Source organism: Colobus angolensis, unplaced genomic scaffold (assembly GCF_000951035.1).
Source record: "Colobus angolensis palliatus isolate OR3802 unplaced genomic scaffold, Cang.pa_1.0 Scaffold142, whole genome shotgun sequence".
NCBI lineage: Eukaryota > Metazoa > Chordata > Mammalia > Primates > Cercopithecidae > Colobus > Colobus angolensis.
The window spans coordinates 4122421-4142148 of record NW_012114511.1 but is presented as its reverse complement, the minus strand read 5'-3'; the positions used below and the strand labels follow the sequence as shown (position 1 = coordinate 4142148).

General features: G+C 40.2%; 1 protein-coding gene across 3 annotated transcripts in view; it reads right to left on the bottom strand.

Annotated features, from left to right (window-relative positions):
- CTNNA1 (catenin (cadherin-associated protein), alpha 1, 102kDa) overlaps positions 1-19728 on the bottom strand; it is a 162039-nt gene that overhangs the window by 101168 nt on the left and 41143 nt on the right. For all 3 annotated transcript variants that reach the window (XM_011935307.1, XM_011935309.1, XM_011935308.1), the window contains 2 exons: positions 10131-10400; positions 7276-7479 (listed from right to left, as the gene is read on the bottom strand). In XM_011935307.1, coding sequence (XP_011790697.1) covers positions 7276-7479; positions 10131-10400 — 474 coding nt within the window. The remainder of the gene's footprint in view (positions 1-7275; positions 7480-10130; positions 10401-19728) is intronic.

Below are 19728 nucleotides of genomic sequence, written 5' to 3'. Positions count from 1 at the left end.
TGATACTCCACTCACTTCAAGCAGCTATCCCAGACCTGGATCTATTTAGTCTAGGATATCCACTTTTAGAAATTTAATATTGAAATTTAGATTCTAGTATTTATTTTAGTTCTGGGGGTATTTAATCTTTTTTTTTTTTTTTTTTGAGGCGGAGTCTCGCTCTGTCGCCCAGGCTGGAGTGCAGTGATGCAATCTCGGCTCGCTGCAAGCTCCGCCTCCCGGGTTCACGCCATTCTCTTGCCTCAGCCTCCTGAGTAGCTGGGATTACAGGCACCCGCCACTGCGCCCGGCTAGTTTTTGTATTTTCAATAGAGACGGGGTTTCACCGTGGTCTCGATCTCCTGACCTTGTGATTCGCCCGCCTCAGCCTCCCAAAGTGCTGGGATTACAGGCGTGAGCCACCGCGCCCAGCCGGTATTTAATCTTAATGGAAAACTCTGCCACCATTAAGATGTTATAAAATAATATTTGTTAACTTGGGACGATGTACAATGGTGAAAGTATTAAGAGCTCAGACTTTCAGGTCAGATAGATCTGAGTTCAAACTGCACCTGTATGTATATGTACTTTCGAGCAATTATCAACTTAATAGGGTTATTATGGGGATAAAACGTCTCAGCACAATGGCTGGCATATGGTAAGCAGTATAAAAGTATGGACAATCATTACTAACAGCATTTTTAAAAAGAGGAGAAGGTAAGAAAAGAACAGATGTAAGTGTACATATACACATATCCACAATTAAGTCTGGAATGTTATACACAAAAATGAGTGGTGGGATTACGGACAGTATAATAATGAACTTTTAATATATAAAATATATAATGTATATATACATTATATAATGTAATATATACACATGTATAATATATACAATATATAATGAACTTTTACAATCAGGAAAAAATTAAACTACTCTAATTTTGAAGAGAAGAAAGTGCAGTCACAACATAATGCAGTAACAAGTTCTTCAGAGTCCTTCAAAAGCTCTGGCTATGCTAGAGAGATTCCAGGAAGGCATTTGCAAAACTGACAAAGGATTAGCATCCTAAATTGAGTGCTTCACTTCACTACAATAACAATATATCTTTTCAAAAGATCTTTGAAAATGAACATTAGCTGCATACCATTCATACATTTCACATCAAACTTACCCAAATTGAATTAAAATTTTATACTTGATATATTAACATAATCACATTCCTCAAATATATGTCCAGTTCAACCAAAGTATGTCCAGTTATTGCATTCTTCTTTTGGGATCCTACAACCACTATGCCCAATGTTTTCAGGCAAGAACAAAGATAAAATGTATCTTTAAGGAACATTATCCTTACAAGGTCCTAAATTGAACCAATTTTCTTCTGTCTAAAACTGCAGTTTTAAGTATTAAAAGAATACAAGCTACAACAGCTACTATGCATGGACTACCACGCCATTCTGGACATTCAGTGAAGTTGATCCTAACCTCTTATCTACTCACTTTGGCTGGCTGGTTACTTACTGGTTAGAACTATCCAACAGAGATACAATGCAAGCCAGAAATAAACCACCCACATAATTTTTATAACATATATATAAGTTATAGATACATATATAATCAATGTAAATATGATTTTTCTAGTAGCCATAAGTGAAAAGAAACAGGTAAAAACAAAGTTTAATAACAAATTTTATTTAAGCCAATATATCTAAAATAGTATCAATGAGATAACTTACATTCTTTTTTCTATACTAACTCTGAAATCTGGTGCGTACTTAACAGCAAACTTCAATTTAGACTTGTCACATTTCAAGTGCTCAATAGCCACATATCGCGAGTGGCTACCATACTGAATAGCGGAGGGCTAGAACTACTTAAGCCCATGGCATGTGTTTGTTCTTACCAATTATAAGCCCTAACACCAGTCAGTCAAACATGACCATGACCTGCTGGGCAAGACTGCGCTGGTCAAAACCAAATGGAGTTCATTTCAAAGACTGAGGGGTCCTTTATGTTTCAGACATTGTGTTAAGTATTTTCAGATTTGGAGGTTTTGGGGAAGGGGTACGTTTTGCTTATTTGTTTATTGAGGAGTCAGGGTTGAAGGGGGGTATGGTAACAGAGACAAGTTTGTTTCCAATAAATTCTCTATTGGAAAAATACATGCCTTAAAAAAGAGAGAAAGGAACATATTCACAGTCAGCATATCCCTCAGCAGAATGAAAGGCATGAAATAAAGAAGTCAGCTGTATAAAGCATAGGGCCCTTCGGAAGGCTTTTTCAGTAGCACTGAAATAATTCAGAGAACATTAAAACACACAACTGGGCAACCAAGTCAGCTATGTATTTGAAAAACAGAAATTTTAACCCATTAACCAGACAGCAGACTTTTTTAACCCATTAACTTAATAGTACGAAACCTAGTTCTACGGATATTTCATGTTTACAGGCAGCAAACACTGAGAGAGTTAAAACTGTTATTTCATGCTCTGCATAGAAGAAGAAACAAACAGAAAATATATATCCCTAAATGCTAGTAAGTAGTGGTGGTTCAGTAGTTTAATGCACATGCCTGACTTTCAATCATGAAAAAAATAAAATGGTAATAACTTTTTCAAATTTAATTACATTTCATTTTAATTTCAATCCATTCACTTTTAAACCTTTTAAGATTATGACATCCATCCAAAGCTGTTTTTCTCTCTCACAGGCAAAGCAACTTTAGGCTGACAGAGCCAAAACAAATTAAACTTAACCACAATAACCACATTTCATTTCAAGGAAACCTGGAAGTCATCTCTGAAACTACAAGGATACCCTGAAGGGTCGCAAAACCTCCACTGTCATGGGTCTGTGATATTTCCCTAATGTTAAGAAAGTAGAGGTCAAATGCATTACTTTCATATCAATATTTCTTTAGAGCCCATACAGTAAGTTAGCTGTAGAGCCAAGACTACCTACCAACTCTTCATCAAACCACTATGCAAGCAACAACATTAAGGCTGCTAGCCTCCTGACCCTTGCAAACTTTAAAAGGGAATTTGGCCCTCAGCTGATGAATTAAACTCTGCTCTAAGATATCACTTTCACTTAATTGCTTATTTCAGAGTATTTGGTTTAATTTTTTCAACAAATGTCATCCGTATACTGAAAGATCTACAGGAAGTAGAAATAAACCACCACAGCCTCCTCCTTCATCCCCTGTAGAATGTAAGGCCCCTAAGGGTAAGGGTCTTTGGTTTTTTCCCCCACACTACTACATCCTTAGCAGCATGAAAATCCAAAATTACTCATTTTATTCATTCCTCCAAACCAGCATGAGTTCATTAAGCAACCATTTACTGAGTACCTCTTGCAGCATTATACTAGACCATGAATGAATATTTTTAAGGAGTTGTCATGTTCCAAAGGCTTAAAACCTAGTTGCAGAATAAAATGGATAAAGGAAATGCAATTAAACAATTCAAAGGAGTATACAATAAGGCACAAAACGTCAAGCACCAAAGAAACAATGTAAGGTAACGTAGTTTGAAATGGCCTTCAGCAAAGAGATGAAAAACAAATGTGGGGCCTGAAGGAAGAGTAGATCAGGTTTACATAGGTAGGAAGGGAATTTCCAGAACATAATGAACAATGCCCTACTACTAAAGACAGGAGCTCAGCCTGGCCTGGGCAGGAAGAACATAGTGGAAAATGGAGAAAGTGAGGAGACACTGAAGTAAGATAATGGCAGTGGGGGCAGAAAGGGAACAACAGAATAAACTACCAGAGCAGTTTTTCCACCTTAGTTGCACACTGGAATCAACTGGGAAGTGTTTTAAAACAACTGACACCTGGATCTTGACTCAGAGATTCCGACTTAATTGGTCTGGGGTACACCTGAAACATCAGGATTTTTAAGCTGCCCAAGGACTGTAATGTGCATCCGAAGAATCACTGCCTCAGAGAAAAAGCCAGTGGAACCTGGTAACAAGCAACACAAAATTAAGAAAGAAGACGCTTTAAGAATGTGTCTATAAAATTACTAACAACATGACAGAATCCAAGCAATAGAAAAAGTGAGTATTATGTGAGCCTTTCTGGACTTTACAACAATGTTTACAAAGTTTCAGGTAGTAAACAAGTTTTAATTAACGTAGGTGATTTCAATTATCCACATAACATAATTTGTCTAATATTTTTCAACAGAAATAAAATGAACCATTTTTTAAAAATCAAGGTAGAAGTCAACCAAAAGATTACAAAATAAATCTTCTAGAAAGCCTCCTGGATTTCCCAGATAGAAATAACCTCAACCTCCTTGCAATTTCCACAGCATTTTGGCTGTACCTATGATGACACTCCTATGAAACCCGTACCTATGATGACACTCCTATGAAACCCCACATAGAAACTTTGTTCCAGAAGGGAGGGATCAGAGCCTCATTCCTCCTCTTACATTGTGCCCAATACACTGCTTTGCACGTGACACATACTCAGAATGAACTGAGTGACAGGCAGACATTGCTGGTTATATTCTGAAACTCACTAGAGGGTCTAAATGCTTTTGAATGCTTCATAAATAAGCAAAAATCTATCCCCAGTTGCTTCTGCTTCTTCCAGACCCTTTTATCTATTCATTCTAAGCTTTCTTCAAGTGTGCTCCACTGCCCTCCCCGTTTATCCTCACTCCAATACTTTTTGACAGCACCAAGCCTGTTCACTGTTACGCGAATCAATAAAAGGAAACTAAAGATTTTTACCTTCAGGAGAAACATACCCAGAGACCATCACCTAAAATACATTTCTAAGTCTCAAGAAGATTTCTTTCTTTTGTGTTTTTTTTGTTTTTGAGATGGAGTCTTGCTCTGTTGCTCAGACTGGAGTGCAGTGGAGCGATCTCGGCTCACTGCAAGCTTCGCCTCCCAGGTTCACGCCATTCTCCTGCCTCAGCCTCTGGAGCAGCTGGGACTACAGGCACCCACCACTACGCCTGGCTCATTTTTTGTATTTTTAGTAGAGACAGGGTTTCACCGTGTTAGCCAGGATGGTCTCGATCTCCTGACCTCGTGTTCCGCCCGCCTTGGCCACTCAAAGTGCCGGAATTACAGGTAATTTTTCTGTATTTTTGGTAGAGACAGGGATTCACCATGTTAGCCAGGATGGTCTCGATCTCCTGACCTTGTGATCTGCCTGCCTTGGCCTCCCAAAGTGCTGGGATTACAGGCATGAGCCGCCGTGCCCGGCCAAGATTCATTTCAAGATCCCTACCATAATACTCAAATTTCAGCCTCACATCACACATTGTTCCAGTTTTCATTTAAGAATGCTATTGCGGCCTCCAAGTCTTCAGTATAAATTAGTGCTTCCCAGCTTTTATTACATTGATGGCATGAATAGAGAGTACTGTTTGTATGGCACTCTAGGTTTCGAAACCTCAAGGTTACTCATGACCAGGGGTGATTGGCCCAAGAATGTGACCAACCTCAAGACTCAAGGGATATCTTATAGACTGATTAGGAGGCTCTAGAATGGAGCAATCGGAACAGATTTATCACATACTCCTTCCCACCAAAGTCTGTTTTTGAAGTGATTTTCTAATCATAACTACATCAGACACTTTTACACCATTTCCAGCACTACACATGATAGCAGATGACTGATCCACTTACCATGGGTTTTTGTTCCCTTGTTTAAGACTGCAACACTGTGAGCCATTCTGCAACATATCCATTTTTTAAAATATTTTCTAATGTTCAATCTTAGCTATGGATTCTTAAATGTGTCCCACATTTTCACTGTGACTTAAAAACCACTTTTTCTATTTGACTTAACAAAACATCTAATCTCATTTTTCTGAAGTAGACTGCCTATAATCAAAATATGGCTTTTTTTTTTTTTTTTTTTTTTGAGAAACTCTCGCTCTGTCACCCAGCCTAGAGCACAGTGGCGCGATTGTGGTTCACTGCAGCCACAACCTCCCAGGCGTAAGAGATTCTCCTGCCTCAGCCTCCCGAGTAGCTGGGACCAGGCATGTGCCACCATGCCCAGTTAACTTTTGTATTTTTTTGTAGAGATGGGATTTCACCATGTTGCCCAAGATGGTCTCAAACTCTTGGGCTCACGCAATCCACCCACCTCAGCCTCCCAAAGCACTGGGACTACAGGCTTGAACCACCATGCCCAGGGGGCAATGGCTTTAAAAAATTCAGTATGCATCACTAATTTCACAATATGGTAGAAACAAGATAAACAGAGGAAGGCATTCATCTTCACCCTAGGAATTCCACCATGACTTACCATCACCCATTAACTTTTACAGGCCTGTAAGTGAACAGACAAGGTGATGGCAAATGAACAAATGAGAAAGGACCAAGTTTTTTTTAAGTGTTAAACAGGCAAAAAACACTAGTGATGACAACAAATTTGTATTGTCCTTCTTCCCCTTAAAAGTATTTCATATAATTTTTTCTTAATTTATTGCTAATTAGCCACAGTAAGATATTGGGTCCAAAGTCTAAATGACAGGAACCCTAAGCTAGCATTAAATAACCAGAATAGAAGAAGTATAAGGGAAGGAAAAAAAGAAAGACATACAGCAATAGAGAAAAATCGACAAATACAGAATTTTCTATGGCCTTAAAAAAAAAAAAGTCAGGTATCAAATTTCATAGTCTGGGTTTTTACGTACAAACCTTAAAAATTCAAAAACACTATCCAGAGTTTGCTTCATGTAACTCTTCTTGGCAATTATCTACTCTTATGACATTTAATACGGTTCATGAAAAAACTTTCATAAACCATAAATACTGAAGAGGTACGTTTTCAACATTCCCTTTTGCCCAAAATTAGACAGCCACCTACTTGGGATAATGAAAGTTTAGTGGTATAGAAGGTCATTATTCTTTGGAGAGGCATGCTAAAATACTAGAGGTGAAGCATCACAATGTCTACAACTTTCTTCCAAAGGTTTCGGGGGAAAAAAGGATGTTTGTGTATATACACATATATACATATACATTTATATACACACACACCTATACATGTATCTACATGTTAACTGATGAATACAGATAAATTTCCTAGGTATTCACTGTATGATTTTTGTAAGTTTAAAATTTCTCAATAAGCTGGACAGAGGAAAGAACCACTTGTTGGTTCCATCCATTCCTTAAAAAATCTGACCCACCCCCAAAAATCAAGGAGTCAAGGATATATTTGGTATTTATAGTGAAAACATCTCAGATCCAACATGTTATAGAAAACTCCTCATCCATAAATATCTTACTTCAAAAAAAAGCTGTCAAACTCACATTGCCCATGTACTCCGAAAGCAGGTCCTGCAGGGCCTGGCGGACAGCATTACACTCTGCCACAATTCGCTCACGACGGTCATCACGCGTGCAGGACGAGTCGGCCATCAAGGCAGCCCCACTAATGATGCTTTCCAGGCGCTCCTCCAAGGAAGGCCTAAAGCGCTCCTCGCTGAAGCTCAAGGGGTCCACAATGATTTGTTTCTGCAGAGAAAGCATTACCAAATGTTAGTACTCATCTCTGTTCCCTCCTTTATTCAAGGTGTGAAAAGTGGTATTAGTAATATCAAGATTTAACACAAAAATTCTGACATCTGAAAGAAAGTTATACTTCTTAACAGATAAGGGGCTGTCCCACAGAAGTTAGCCTACTGTTGATCACTCCTCAAAGAAAGCACTGGAAGTAATGCTATGCAGCCAAACAGGGCATGATAAGGTATGATACCACAAATACAAATATATCACACTCACAAAACTTATTCTGAACATCTAAAGGTAAACTTACATAAGACGAGTGATTCAAATCATCAGATGAGAATTACAAGGAAAATAAAAGTTACCTCTTACTTGCAGAATATAAAACTGCCATGTGATATTTAGAACTGTTGCATCACAAAAAAATTAAAAAATAAAAGCAAAACAAGCCAGGTGTGGAGGATTGTTTGAGGCCAGTTCAACACCAGCCTAGGCAACGAGGCAAGACCCTGTCTCTACAAAAAAATAAAGTAAGTTGGGCATGGTGGCACATGCCTATAGTCCCAGCTACTCAGGAGGATCACTTGAACCCAGGAGCTCAAGGCTGCAGTGAGCTATGATTGTGCCACTGCACTCCAGCGTAGGTAACAGAGCAAGACCTTGCCATGCACGCGTGCACACACACACACACACACACACACACACAGACTGATTTCTAACCTTAAAGTTTCAGAAAGAAATGCATTTATAATGAATTTCCATCTATTTGCTTCATCTTACACATCTAATCAAGTTTTCTAAATAATTCAGTCTCAAATTTATCCTGTTACGTCTAAATTAGAGACTTTCTTTCCTCAAAGACCGCTAGTATTCTGTAGCAATCCTCCCAAAAAGCTACGCTGTGAGGAAGAACTGCTCCAACAAGAATAAATCCTTTTTCTGTCTCCCCTTCCTGCCCGACTCCACTTACATCCAGTTTTTCTAGTGCTTAGTGAGGTCTGGTCACAAGTAAGCTATAGGTACAAGGTGACACATCGGCATCCTCAAGACAGCAGCTACTGGCCTCCCTCCACTTCCTCCACTTGATATAATTTATCCTCACACTGATAAATGTCTGTGCAAATATTATGGCTTTAATTTTTCTTTACAGAAACTATGTCCTTATTGATTTCAACTTAAATGCCAAATTTTTTCTACCAAAACCTTGCCCTTTTCTAATAAGTATACATTTCTTCCTTCCCTTCCAAAGAACCCTCAATTTTCAAACTGAACGTGTAATACCTTCAGTTCATTTATTAACCTACATTTTAGCTGATCATTTTTGTAAGATTAGGTTATTACAGGATTCCTCTGGTCAAAACTGAATACAAAATGCTTTCTGGCCAACAAAAATGAGAAATGAATGGTACAGAATTTTAACAGAGTAACAGAGCCTCAATAGGCCTGAGATCATTTAGCACAAACCCTCATTTTACAATGTTTAAATGTCCCTAAGAAGTTAAGCAGTTTCTGGTAGATACTACTCAACTTAGGGCAAAATGTGCTAATACCTTGAAAGATACCTAATACTACCAAATTTTGAAGGGAGGAAAAACAACATTGCTAGTAAATTTTAACATGCACCATAAGAGTTTGTTATAAAATAATTTAATGTTTAAAGCTCCATGGTAAAAACTGAGTTCTAACACCATGATCTTTAGACTTAACACTGCCTTCTTGCTTTATGAAAAGTCTTAAATCAGCCATGCATATCAACAAGGATCAACTACCTAAGTGAAAGTAAAGTGGCAAAAGAAAGAAAACGTAAAGGCAAGGAAAAACTTAAAAACAAAATGCACTCCATTGTATTTTTTTATTCTATATTTCATAGCATCCCTTCTTTATGAAAGGATCCTGGTCACCTGGAACACAATTTCTGTTAATTTTTTTTTTTTTTTAATTTGCCCCAAAAGTTACTTTTAAAGTCCCCCCAAAAAAAACCAACTTATACTGCTGCCATCTACTGGAAGCCATGAGGCATTGTGGGTAGGAATTAAGAACACATAACCCACCAAAAAGTTAACCCTCAGAGTTGTGTACACAGGACAGACCTAGAGCATCATTTATGAAAAGTAATTATGACATTGTGCTAAGAAAGTATTTTAATCCCAAATTTGCTTCCACATGATTAAATTTCTGTTCATTATTCCAATGTAGTCATTGAAAAGAAGTATATCTAGGCAGACAAGAAAGATTAGAATGATGGTACCTTTGCTGCAGTCACTTATGATGTTTCTTTATCTCCCAATAGACCACGAGCCTCTAGGGAGCTGACCCTATGTGTACTTTGTTTTTGTATCTACCATAGCTTCACATCTGCCAGAAGGTCAAAATCTTGGTTGAAATGAACCAAACTTATATCCTCAGTAAAAAATGACCTCATAGGAAACGCAAGCTACATAAAAGAATCCAGAAGTTTAATTCAAAATAAAAACAAAAATAAATGTTTTAGGCCAAGTTAAAATCAAGTAGACTGATGATTCATAATTTCTTTTGACTTAGATTACAGATCTAAGTGGAAATTGAGCTATCATCAGAAGCCTTGATCACTTTTCCCCAGACACCTTTTATCTTTTGGGGGATGGTCAAGAGCTGGAAATTTCCGCCCAAGCATAACTTACATCAAAGTTATTGAGTGCATATGCCAGTTCTCCTCCTCCTCCACCCTGGTGCTGGGAGGCATCGTCTGAGGCAGTGGCCTGGGCTGCATTGGAAATGCCTGTGACCGCCTGCTGCAGCTGCTTGTATATCAAGTCCCTGTTGGCCTTATAGGCTGCGACATCAGGGTGCTGTAGACATGCCTGGGATGCAGTATAGAGGATCGGAATGTTCTTCTGCAGGATTCCTCTAGCTGCAGCCATCTGATCACGATGGCCAACATCTTTCAATTCCTACAAGAGTAAATAAAACAAGAAATTAGAGCACTCTTTATATGGGCTCTACTCATATAAAAATTTGTCGGTAAATGCTGAAAAGTTAGAATTTCTACTAATTAGACACATTATTTTCATTAACAATCTAGTTGAGAGTCAATCACAAACAAGGCAGTATGGCTTAGTAGGTAAGATTCTCAGCTTTGGAATCACACAGACCTAGATCTGAATCCACCCTGCCCCCACCTCTACTTTCTCCTGGCTATTTTATGACCTTATTTTAAACCCTCGGGGTTACATTTCCCCTTCTGTCAAAGAAAACCAGTAATAGTACCCTTCTTATCATCGTTTTGAGGATTAAATGGATTAAATAATGTATGTAAAGTACTTAGCACAGAACTAAATAAGGCATTAAATAAAAGACAAAACAAACTAACATCTTGATTACAACTCTATATAGATATATGTACCTATACCAACCAAAAATAGAAAAATCATGAAGAGGTAAAATTCAAACAGAGTTAAGACTTATTATGAGGATTTTTTATTAAGTTACACAATTTTATTATAAGAGTTCTGTGAAATTTGGGACAGGATGCCACAGGTATATATCAACTACATAACTAGGTGAGGATATGGCAAGGCCATTCTCACAAGCACGTAACTCCTCCTCTCCCCCTCATCACCCCAAAGACCACTTTAGGACACACAACCATACTTTTCTTACACAGTACATTAAACAGTTCACAGGTCACTAGGCCATAAAGTTAAGGCATATGTGCTTCATAGCCCCAATCGATGATTATAATACTCTGTACAGATACAGTCTTAAACTATTTTTTTTTCCATTTCTTCTACCCCATAATTATAATCCCTAGTAAGAAGGATTTGAGGTCCTTGGCATCATTTCCATTAATGATGGCATCTACTTGGTAGGCTGAGTAGATAAGCTAAGTGACAAAGAAGTGATGCCAAAAATAAGCAAGATGGGAATGGGAAGTGGGTATTTCTGGTATCCCCCTTTCACTCACATTATTCAGAAGGGGAAAAAAAGGCTTTAGTAAAAGTGGATCACCACCACAGAAGAAGAATACAGGTGTGATAACTCTAAATGATCACCAAATGGTAGCCCAACTCTATTTTACACATTAAAATGTCAACATTAATGTCATCAACTAAATCCTAAAGTACAAATTTAAACATTTTGAGTATTACATGTGTAAACAGTAAGAGAAAATTGACCAAGTTAGAAAGGACAAAGTCAATTACTCAATTAGCCATCTGACTTAGCTATTTAGTGGTTCATCTTCCCAGATGAGTTCCTAATTAGGCATTAGAGACACCAAACTGGCTTCCTTTTTCTGAAACTTCATCTCAGTATATATTTAGGTTTGCATCTTTATTCAAACCTTGTATAATATGACAGCTTACTTTTCCTCCTAGAATTCTGTTCTCGTTTGGAATCTAAATTTGCAAGTAATAGCTCACAGCACTCCAAATGCCCTGTAACACAGTACATTAGGCTAAACATTCACGAACAGGACCCTGTAGATTTAAAGAATCAGTTATCATTTAAAGACTCAGGCTACAAGGGGCTATGACTAAACATTACACTTAAACAGCTGGTGCACATGTTTTGTGTGACACTTTCTAAATGTCTTGCCATCACCACAATCTGAGGGGCTCTAAAAGTTTTCTAGGAAGGCATTTGCCTTTAAGCACTTAAACTGTCTACTGTTTTATAAAAATGCTTTGCAATCAGCTGTGGCATTCCTCCTAAGTGTCTACGACCTAGATCAGCATAGCTTCTTATAAAGGTTAGTTACCAAAGAGACTTATGGTCATCTCAAGTTAGTAGGTGCAATAATTACTATTCAACACCTGACTTTCCTAAGCCACTGCCTGATATGGTATTACCAACTTCTACTTTTCCAAAGGCTACATATTAGGCTAAATATTCAGAAGCAAGACCTTGTGGATTTAGAGAATTGGTAATCATTCCAAGACTTGAGTTATGACAAGGAGCTAGGGTTAACCATTAAACAGCTGGTGCATATGTTCTGTGTTCCATTTTCTAAATGTCTTGCCCTCATCACACTGTGACAGACTTCTATTTACAAAGTATGATGGATATATTTTAATCTATGATGAAAATAATAATGAAATACCATCATTTGTCCTGACTGCTAAAGTGTTCTTTTTTCTCTCTTTAGAACTGCTCTTGACTTAGCACAAAGAAATTAGATTTTGTTACATAAAGAAAATGGACACTATCACAGTACAGCACTATTTATTGTAATAAGCATAATGATTAAAAGTATTCTTTTCAACATATATAACGCCAATAAGTAATCCAGATTACTGAGGAAAGTCACCTATTAAGCAACATAATAGATTACTTATGAAAACAGAGTCACTTGGTCTACTTTAGCTTTCACAATCCCCAACTTTACCAACCCAGTGATGGTTCAAGCAGACTCAGGAACAGTCAAATAACTGCTTTCAATGTAATCTGAATGATATCCCATGGATTGACCAAGAAATGGAAATTAACTTCTAAGCAATCTATAACACTGCCTCTAACCAAGAGCTAAAAATTCAAGTGAAAGTTTCCTCTCATTTCTCTCTTAACAATATAAAATTACAGCCATAGATTTCTCTTGGATACAAATGGATACACTTAAAAAAAGGGTCCATGGTCAAACAATCCAACCAGTCCAAATTATTTACAAATAAAACACTGACAATAACATTACTATTCAGTGTCCAACTTTTCAGAAAAAATAATCACAAAAGGCAAGAATTCATAGACTAGGTAATAAATAACAAGTATTACATTCTCATCAAATACCTCAATAAGCTCTCTGCACACAGATGGAGGGAATGTAAGCATCAAAGCATTATTACATCACTAGCATGTTGGGAAGCCAGAGTCGACAACGTGAGGCAGAGGTGGTCCTTCTCACAGGACCTAGGGTTGATGCCAACCCATCCATACTTCTGCCATCACTTTTACACTTACAGTCAAATAACGGCATGGAGCTAATGGAAATTCAACACTTCTAGTCAGAAAATAATATTCCAGCCACACTTAATTAGAAAGTAACTGATTAGCGCCACACTTAGAATCCAATTCCAGTACAGCAAAGTGGTTTAGTCACTCAGTTGTTAAACAAGTATTTATTGAACACCACTATATCCAGGCAATGTTCTAGGCAGTAGTGATTGTAGAAACAATTAAAACACGTATCTCTGTCCTCTGCTGCCAAACAACCTGGGTTCAAATCCTGGCTCCACCACTTGTTAGATGAGTGACCTTGCGAGATTACATAACCTCTATTAAAATTAATATGCGACCAGTTATAGTATCTATCTCACATTATTTTGTGAAGACTAAATGAGTTTATGTTTACAAAAGGTTTAAAACAGTGACATCAGATGGCCAACTAGCAGCTCCTAGCATTCATCCCCCTCAAAACAACACCCAAAACGACGACTAAACAACTACATTTTAATAAAAATAACTGAAATAGAGCACCAGAGCGCATCAGAGGAGTTACAGAAACCCTGGTGACAAACTCAGGCTGGCCACATGGAAAACAGAAGGAAACACCAGGCCTCCACCCCCCTATACCCCAACCAGGATCACCTGGGAACCAGGACAAACCTCCCCACTGCGAGGAGATAATCAAGAGGATCTCAGCAACCCCCATCAACACCCTAGACACATACAGACCTCACCACTGTCCCTGCAGTTCTCATAGACACTAAGCCCAGCTGAGGGAGCTGCCTAGAGTTCACACTGCTGTGCTCCCTTCCAAGAAGGGGACAACACTGTGACCTGCCTTCTACAGCCCATGCAACTACTGCACTATACCATCTTGGAAATGGAACCATGGCTGGAGTGTTCTCGCTCCTGGTATGAGTCACCACAGCTTCCCTTCATCCCCAAGGCTAAGTCACCACCAAACTGCCACAACCAATTGGGCAGACGTCCCCAAGCTACAAGCAACTGTTATACCCTTACTCATGGGGCCAAGGAGAGAGGAAGCCACTCCATCTACCCCCTTCTCTCCCTGTATTAGCCCATTCTTGCACTGCTATAAAGGACTACCTTTATAGGTTTAACTGGCTCATGGTTCTGAAGGCTGTACAGGAAGCATGGCTGGCAGTGGGTGGTTCAGGAATCTTACTATCATGGCACAGAGCAAAGAGAAAGGAATCAGGTCTTACATGGCCAGAGCAGGAGGAAAAGAGCAAAGGGGGAGATTTTAAACAACCAGATCTGTGAGAACTCACTCCCAAGAATAGCAAGGGGGAAATCCCCCTGCACCCCCGCTCTGCAATCCAATCACTTCCTACCATGCCCCTCCTGCAACAAAGGGGGTTACAATTAGACATGAGATTTGGATGGGGACACAAATCCAAACAGTATCACTCCCCTTCCAGGGAAAACAGCACCTTCACCGCTCAGAGGAGTCACCCCACACTAGTGCCCAACCTGAAGCAGTGCCCTGCATCCAAGGAAATGGCACCCAGAGCAGTCACGTATCCATATACTTTAGCAGAAGTGCCCTGCATCCCAAGGAATCAGTGCCTGGACTGTCCAGAAAATTCATGCCCACTAGGCCTAAGCTGAAGCAGCACATTGCCCCCTGGGGAACTGGTGCCCTGAACCAGCTGAGCATCCCAGGGCTGAGCTGACATAGTACCCTGCATCCAAGGGAGACAAAGCAGTGGCTGAGCAGAGACATTCACCCTACAGGGCAAACAACTCTAGTATTCTGTTTCCCTAAAGCTGGATCCCCTAGAGTCTGAACTGCTGAGACACTCCTCTCCTTGCAGAGTAGAGTAATCACTGTGCTGTTCCCTCCCCTCCCCAGAGCCCACACAACAGCTGCAGTCTGCCATTCCGGGATATGTGCTGCTGTTGCACCTGGCTTCACAGAGCCTAGGATACTGCCAAGCTCCACCATCCGGGGGCCTAGAGTCACTACTGCATGGTGCCTCAGCCTCTGGGCTCCAACTTGCCACTGAGCCCTATTGGCTCAGGTTCCCAAATTGTAGCTACCTACACCCTGCTCCCTGGGCCCAAACCTCCAGAGCACCCCTTCTTCCCAAGTTGCACCAATGCTGTGCCCTGCCCCCTAGGGGAAGAATCATAACCTCAACCTAGGCCCCTGGTCCAAAGCTACTGGGATACCTCAGATTCACAGATCCTGAATTTATAGGCAACCGACATCCAACTCTGCCAGAGAGAACAAAGCCAGGCACCCAATACATCCCCAAATCCAGGTGCCACAGTAAGTTCACAAAACCCTGAGCCTGGGACCCCAGCCCCACAGCTGCCCCGAGCACCTGTACCTAGAACCCAGTGCCACAGCAGCTGCTTGTACACTGTGGTCAGCTAAGTCTCCCTACTGTGGGAAAAACAAGAAGAGGAGGACCCCAAAAACCCTTGACACCAAGGACATACATGACTACAACTACCACAAACTTCTGCAGCCTAGGCAACTGAGGCACCCAAAGTTACTGCTGACATTGAACACAGGTGAAGAAGCTGCATGAAGACTGTACTACCGCTCCTACTGGACACAGAGTCAACACACACTCCCCAACCAGCACACTAAAATCCAACTGCAAGGGAAAGTCTCTATAAAAGCCATTCAAAAGACTGTAGAAGTGATTGTCCTACCATATGCACAGATGTCAAAACAGGGACACAAGAAACATGAAAAAGCAAGTAAATATGACACCAAGAAAGGAATATAACTCTTTAATACTAGAACCCAATGAAACAGAAGTCAATGTGAGCCCAGGAGTTCAGGACCAGCCTGGACAACGTAACAAGACCCCATCTCTACCCACCCCTCCCCCCCGCCAAAAAAAATAGCTGGGTGTGACATGCCTGTAGCCCCAGCAATTTGGGAGACTGAGATGGGAGGATCACTTGAGACTGCCGAGAAAATGCCACCGCACTCTGGCCTGGGCAACAGAGCAAGACCCTGTCTCAAAAAAAAAAAAAAAAGGGAAATCAACAAACTGCCAGAAAAAGAATTTAAAATCTTGGCCCAGATGCAGAGGCTCACACCAGTAACCCCAGTTACTTGGTTGTGGGGGCGGGGGCATGGGGGTGGGGCTAAGGCACAAGAATCATTTGAACCTGGGAGGCGGAGGTTGCAATGAGCCAAGATCACGCCACTGCACTCCAGCCTGTGTGACAGATGACAGCAAAAGTCTGTCTCAAAAAGATAACAAAATAAAATAATTATCGTAAGGAAACTCAAAGAGATACAGATAAAAAATTCACCAAAATCAGGATATAAATGAGAAATTCAACAAAAAGAAAGCATGAAGAAGAACCAACAGAAATCACGCAGCTAAAGAATTTAATGATGAAAAACAAGGAAGAATTCAATAAAAAATACAATAAAAGTTTCAAAAGATTTCATCAAGAAAAAGAAAATCTCAGAACTTGAATGAAAAAGAGTGACAAAAGCCTGCGAAACTTATGGGATAGCATTAAATCACCCAATACTCCCATCATGCGAATTCCAGAAAGAGAAAAGAAAAGGCATAGAAAACCTATTTAATGAAATAGCAACTGGAAACTTCCCAAGTCTGAGGAGAGATATGGACACACAGATCCAAAAAGTCCCCAAAGAGATTGAATAAAAAAGTAGTTACAGTTATTGGATAGTTGTACACCCAAGGCACATTATAGTCAAATTGTCAAAAGTCAAAGACAAAGATAAAATTCTAAAGACAGCCGGTGGCTCAAGCCTGTAATCCCAGCACTTTGGGAGGCCAAGACGGGCGGATCACGAGGTCAGGAGATCGAGACCATCCTGGCTAACACGGTGAAACCCCGTCTCTACTAAAAATACAAAAAATTAGCCGGGCGAGGTGGCAGGCACCTGTAGTCCCAGCTACTCGGGAGGCTGAGGCAGGAGAATGGCGCGAACCCGGGAGGCGGAGCTTGCAGTGAGCTGAGATCTGGCCACTGCACTCCAGCCTGGGTGACAGAGCGAGACTCCGTCTCAGGAAAAAAAAAAAAAAAAAATTCTAAAGACAGCAAGAGAAAAGCATCGAGTCATATGAAAGGGAATCCCCAACAGAATGACAGCAGATCTCTACGCAGAAACCCTACAGGCCAGGAAAAAACAGAATGTTATATTCAAATAGACAAACAGAATTATATCAACTAAAAATCCTCTAGGAAACAATCAACAGAGTGAACAGTCAACCTGAAGAACAGGAGAAAATATGTGCAAACTATTCATCTGATAAGGGATTAATATCCAGAATATACAAACAACTCAACAGCAAAAACTCAAATAATCTGATTTTAAAATGGGCAAAAGTAGCCGGGCACGGTGGCTCACACCTGCAATCCAGGCACTTTGGGAGGCCAAGGCGGGCAGATCACTTTTGAGGCCAGGAGTTCGAGACCAGCCTGGCCAACATGGTGAAAACCTGACTCTACTAAAAATACAAAAATTAGCTGGGTATGGTGGTGCATGCCTGTAGTCTCAGCTACTCAGGAAGCTGAGGCAGGAATCGCTTGAACTCGGGAGGTGGAGGTTGCAGTGAGCCGAGATTGCACCACTGCACTCCAGCCTGAGTGACATAGTAAAACTCTGTCTTAAAAAAAAAGAAAGACAAATGAGCTAAACATACATTTCTCAAAAGAAGACATACAAATGACCAACAGGTATATGGAAAGATCCTCAACATCACTAATGATCACAGAAAAGCAAATCAAAACCTCAAAGAGGTATCATCTCATTCTAGTTAGAATGGCTACTAGCGAAACGAAAGGAAAAAAAAGCTGGTGGGAATGCAGGGAAAGGGGAACTCTTATACACTGATGGTGGGAATGTAAATCAGTATAGCCAAAAAAATAAAACTGTATGGAATTTCCTCAAAAAACTAAAAATAGAACCATCATATGATCCAGCAATCCCACTACTGGGTATCCAAAAGAAAGGAAATCAGTATGTCAAAGAGAGACGTGCATTCCTGTGTTTATTACAGCCCTATTTGCAATAGCCAAGATATGAAATCAACATAAGTGTCCATCAACAGACAAAATGCAGCATATATTCAAAACAGAATATTATTTAGCCATTTAAAAAAGACAAAATTCTGTCATTCGTAGCAACATGGATGAGTTTAGAGGACACTACGGTAAGTCAGATAAGCCAGGCACAGGAAGATAAATACCATATGTTCTCACTTATATGGAAGCTTAGGAAGTTGACTCATAGAAGTGAGGAAGGGTAGTAGGGAGAGGTGAGTAGCCAAAGCTCAGTTATCAGATACAAATATACAGTTAAATAGGAGGAATAAATTCTATTAAAGGAGGCCAGTGGACAGTGCCCAAAAGAAAGAATGAAGTTTCCATCAGGCTGGGTGGGCCCTTTGGATAAAATGAGTATTTGTTTAATTTCCAAGAAAAGCATTAGTCTACTGTAATATACACCAAGGCCCAAGTCTATAAAAGGCCATTTTGTGAACAGGGGGCACACAGGAGCTCATAACCAGTCTACTCAGTGAATTCTCTTTTAGGAGGCTAAGTGTAAAGAATTAGGCCCAAGGAAAACTACAAATGACCATGACCTACTATAAACCCAAGAAAATGGGAATACGTATCATTCAAAATCCTGGCAGAAAAAAATAAGTAAAATCAAATCGGGTGACTCAAAGGCAGTTTAGAGATTATGCTATTATACAAAGGTATGGGCAAAATACAGAGAAACTACAAAGCTGGTAGGACACTTAGGCATGAAGGGACAAGAGGAGGCAGCAGTTACCAAAACCAGGGAGCAAGATGTGTAGAGAATGCCACTTGACAGGAAAGGCATCACTTTTGGCAACCCAGGGCACCCAGCAGGAAAGAGGCCTGAGGGTAACGACATAGCATCACTCTGTATCTCCTTTGACCTCCTGCTGGTGGTCCCACTCACCAAGCCCAAGCAGGAGTCCACGAATGAAATCCAGGCAGGTTAGGTTCCTGGGGCAGGAACAGGGTAAACAAGGGTGGAAAACAATATGGAAGGGCAAACAGAAGATTATCCAGCATGTATATAATAATTTCAGCCGGGCGCGGCGGCTCACACCTGTAATCCCAGCACTTTGGGAAGCCGAGACGGGCTGATCACGAGATCAGGAGATCAAGACCATCCTGGCTAACACAGTGAAACCCCATCTCTACTAAAAATACAAAAATTAGCTGGGCGCGGTGGTCCCATCTACTTGGTAGGCTGAGTAGATAAGCTAAGTGACAAAGAAGTGATGCCAAAAATAAGCAAGATGGGAATGGGAAGTGGGTATTTCTGGTATC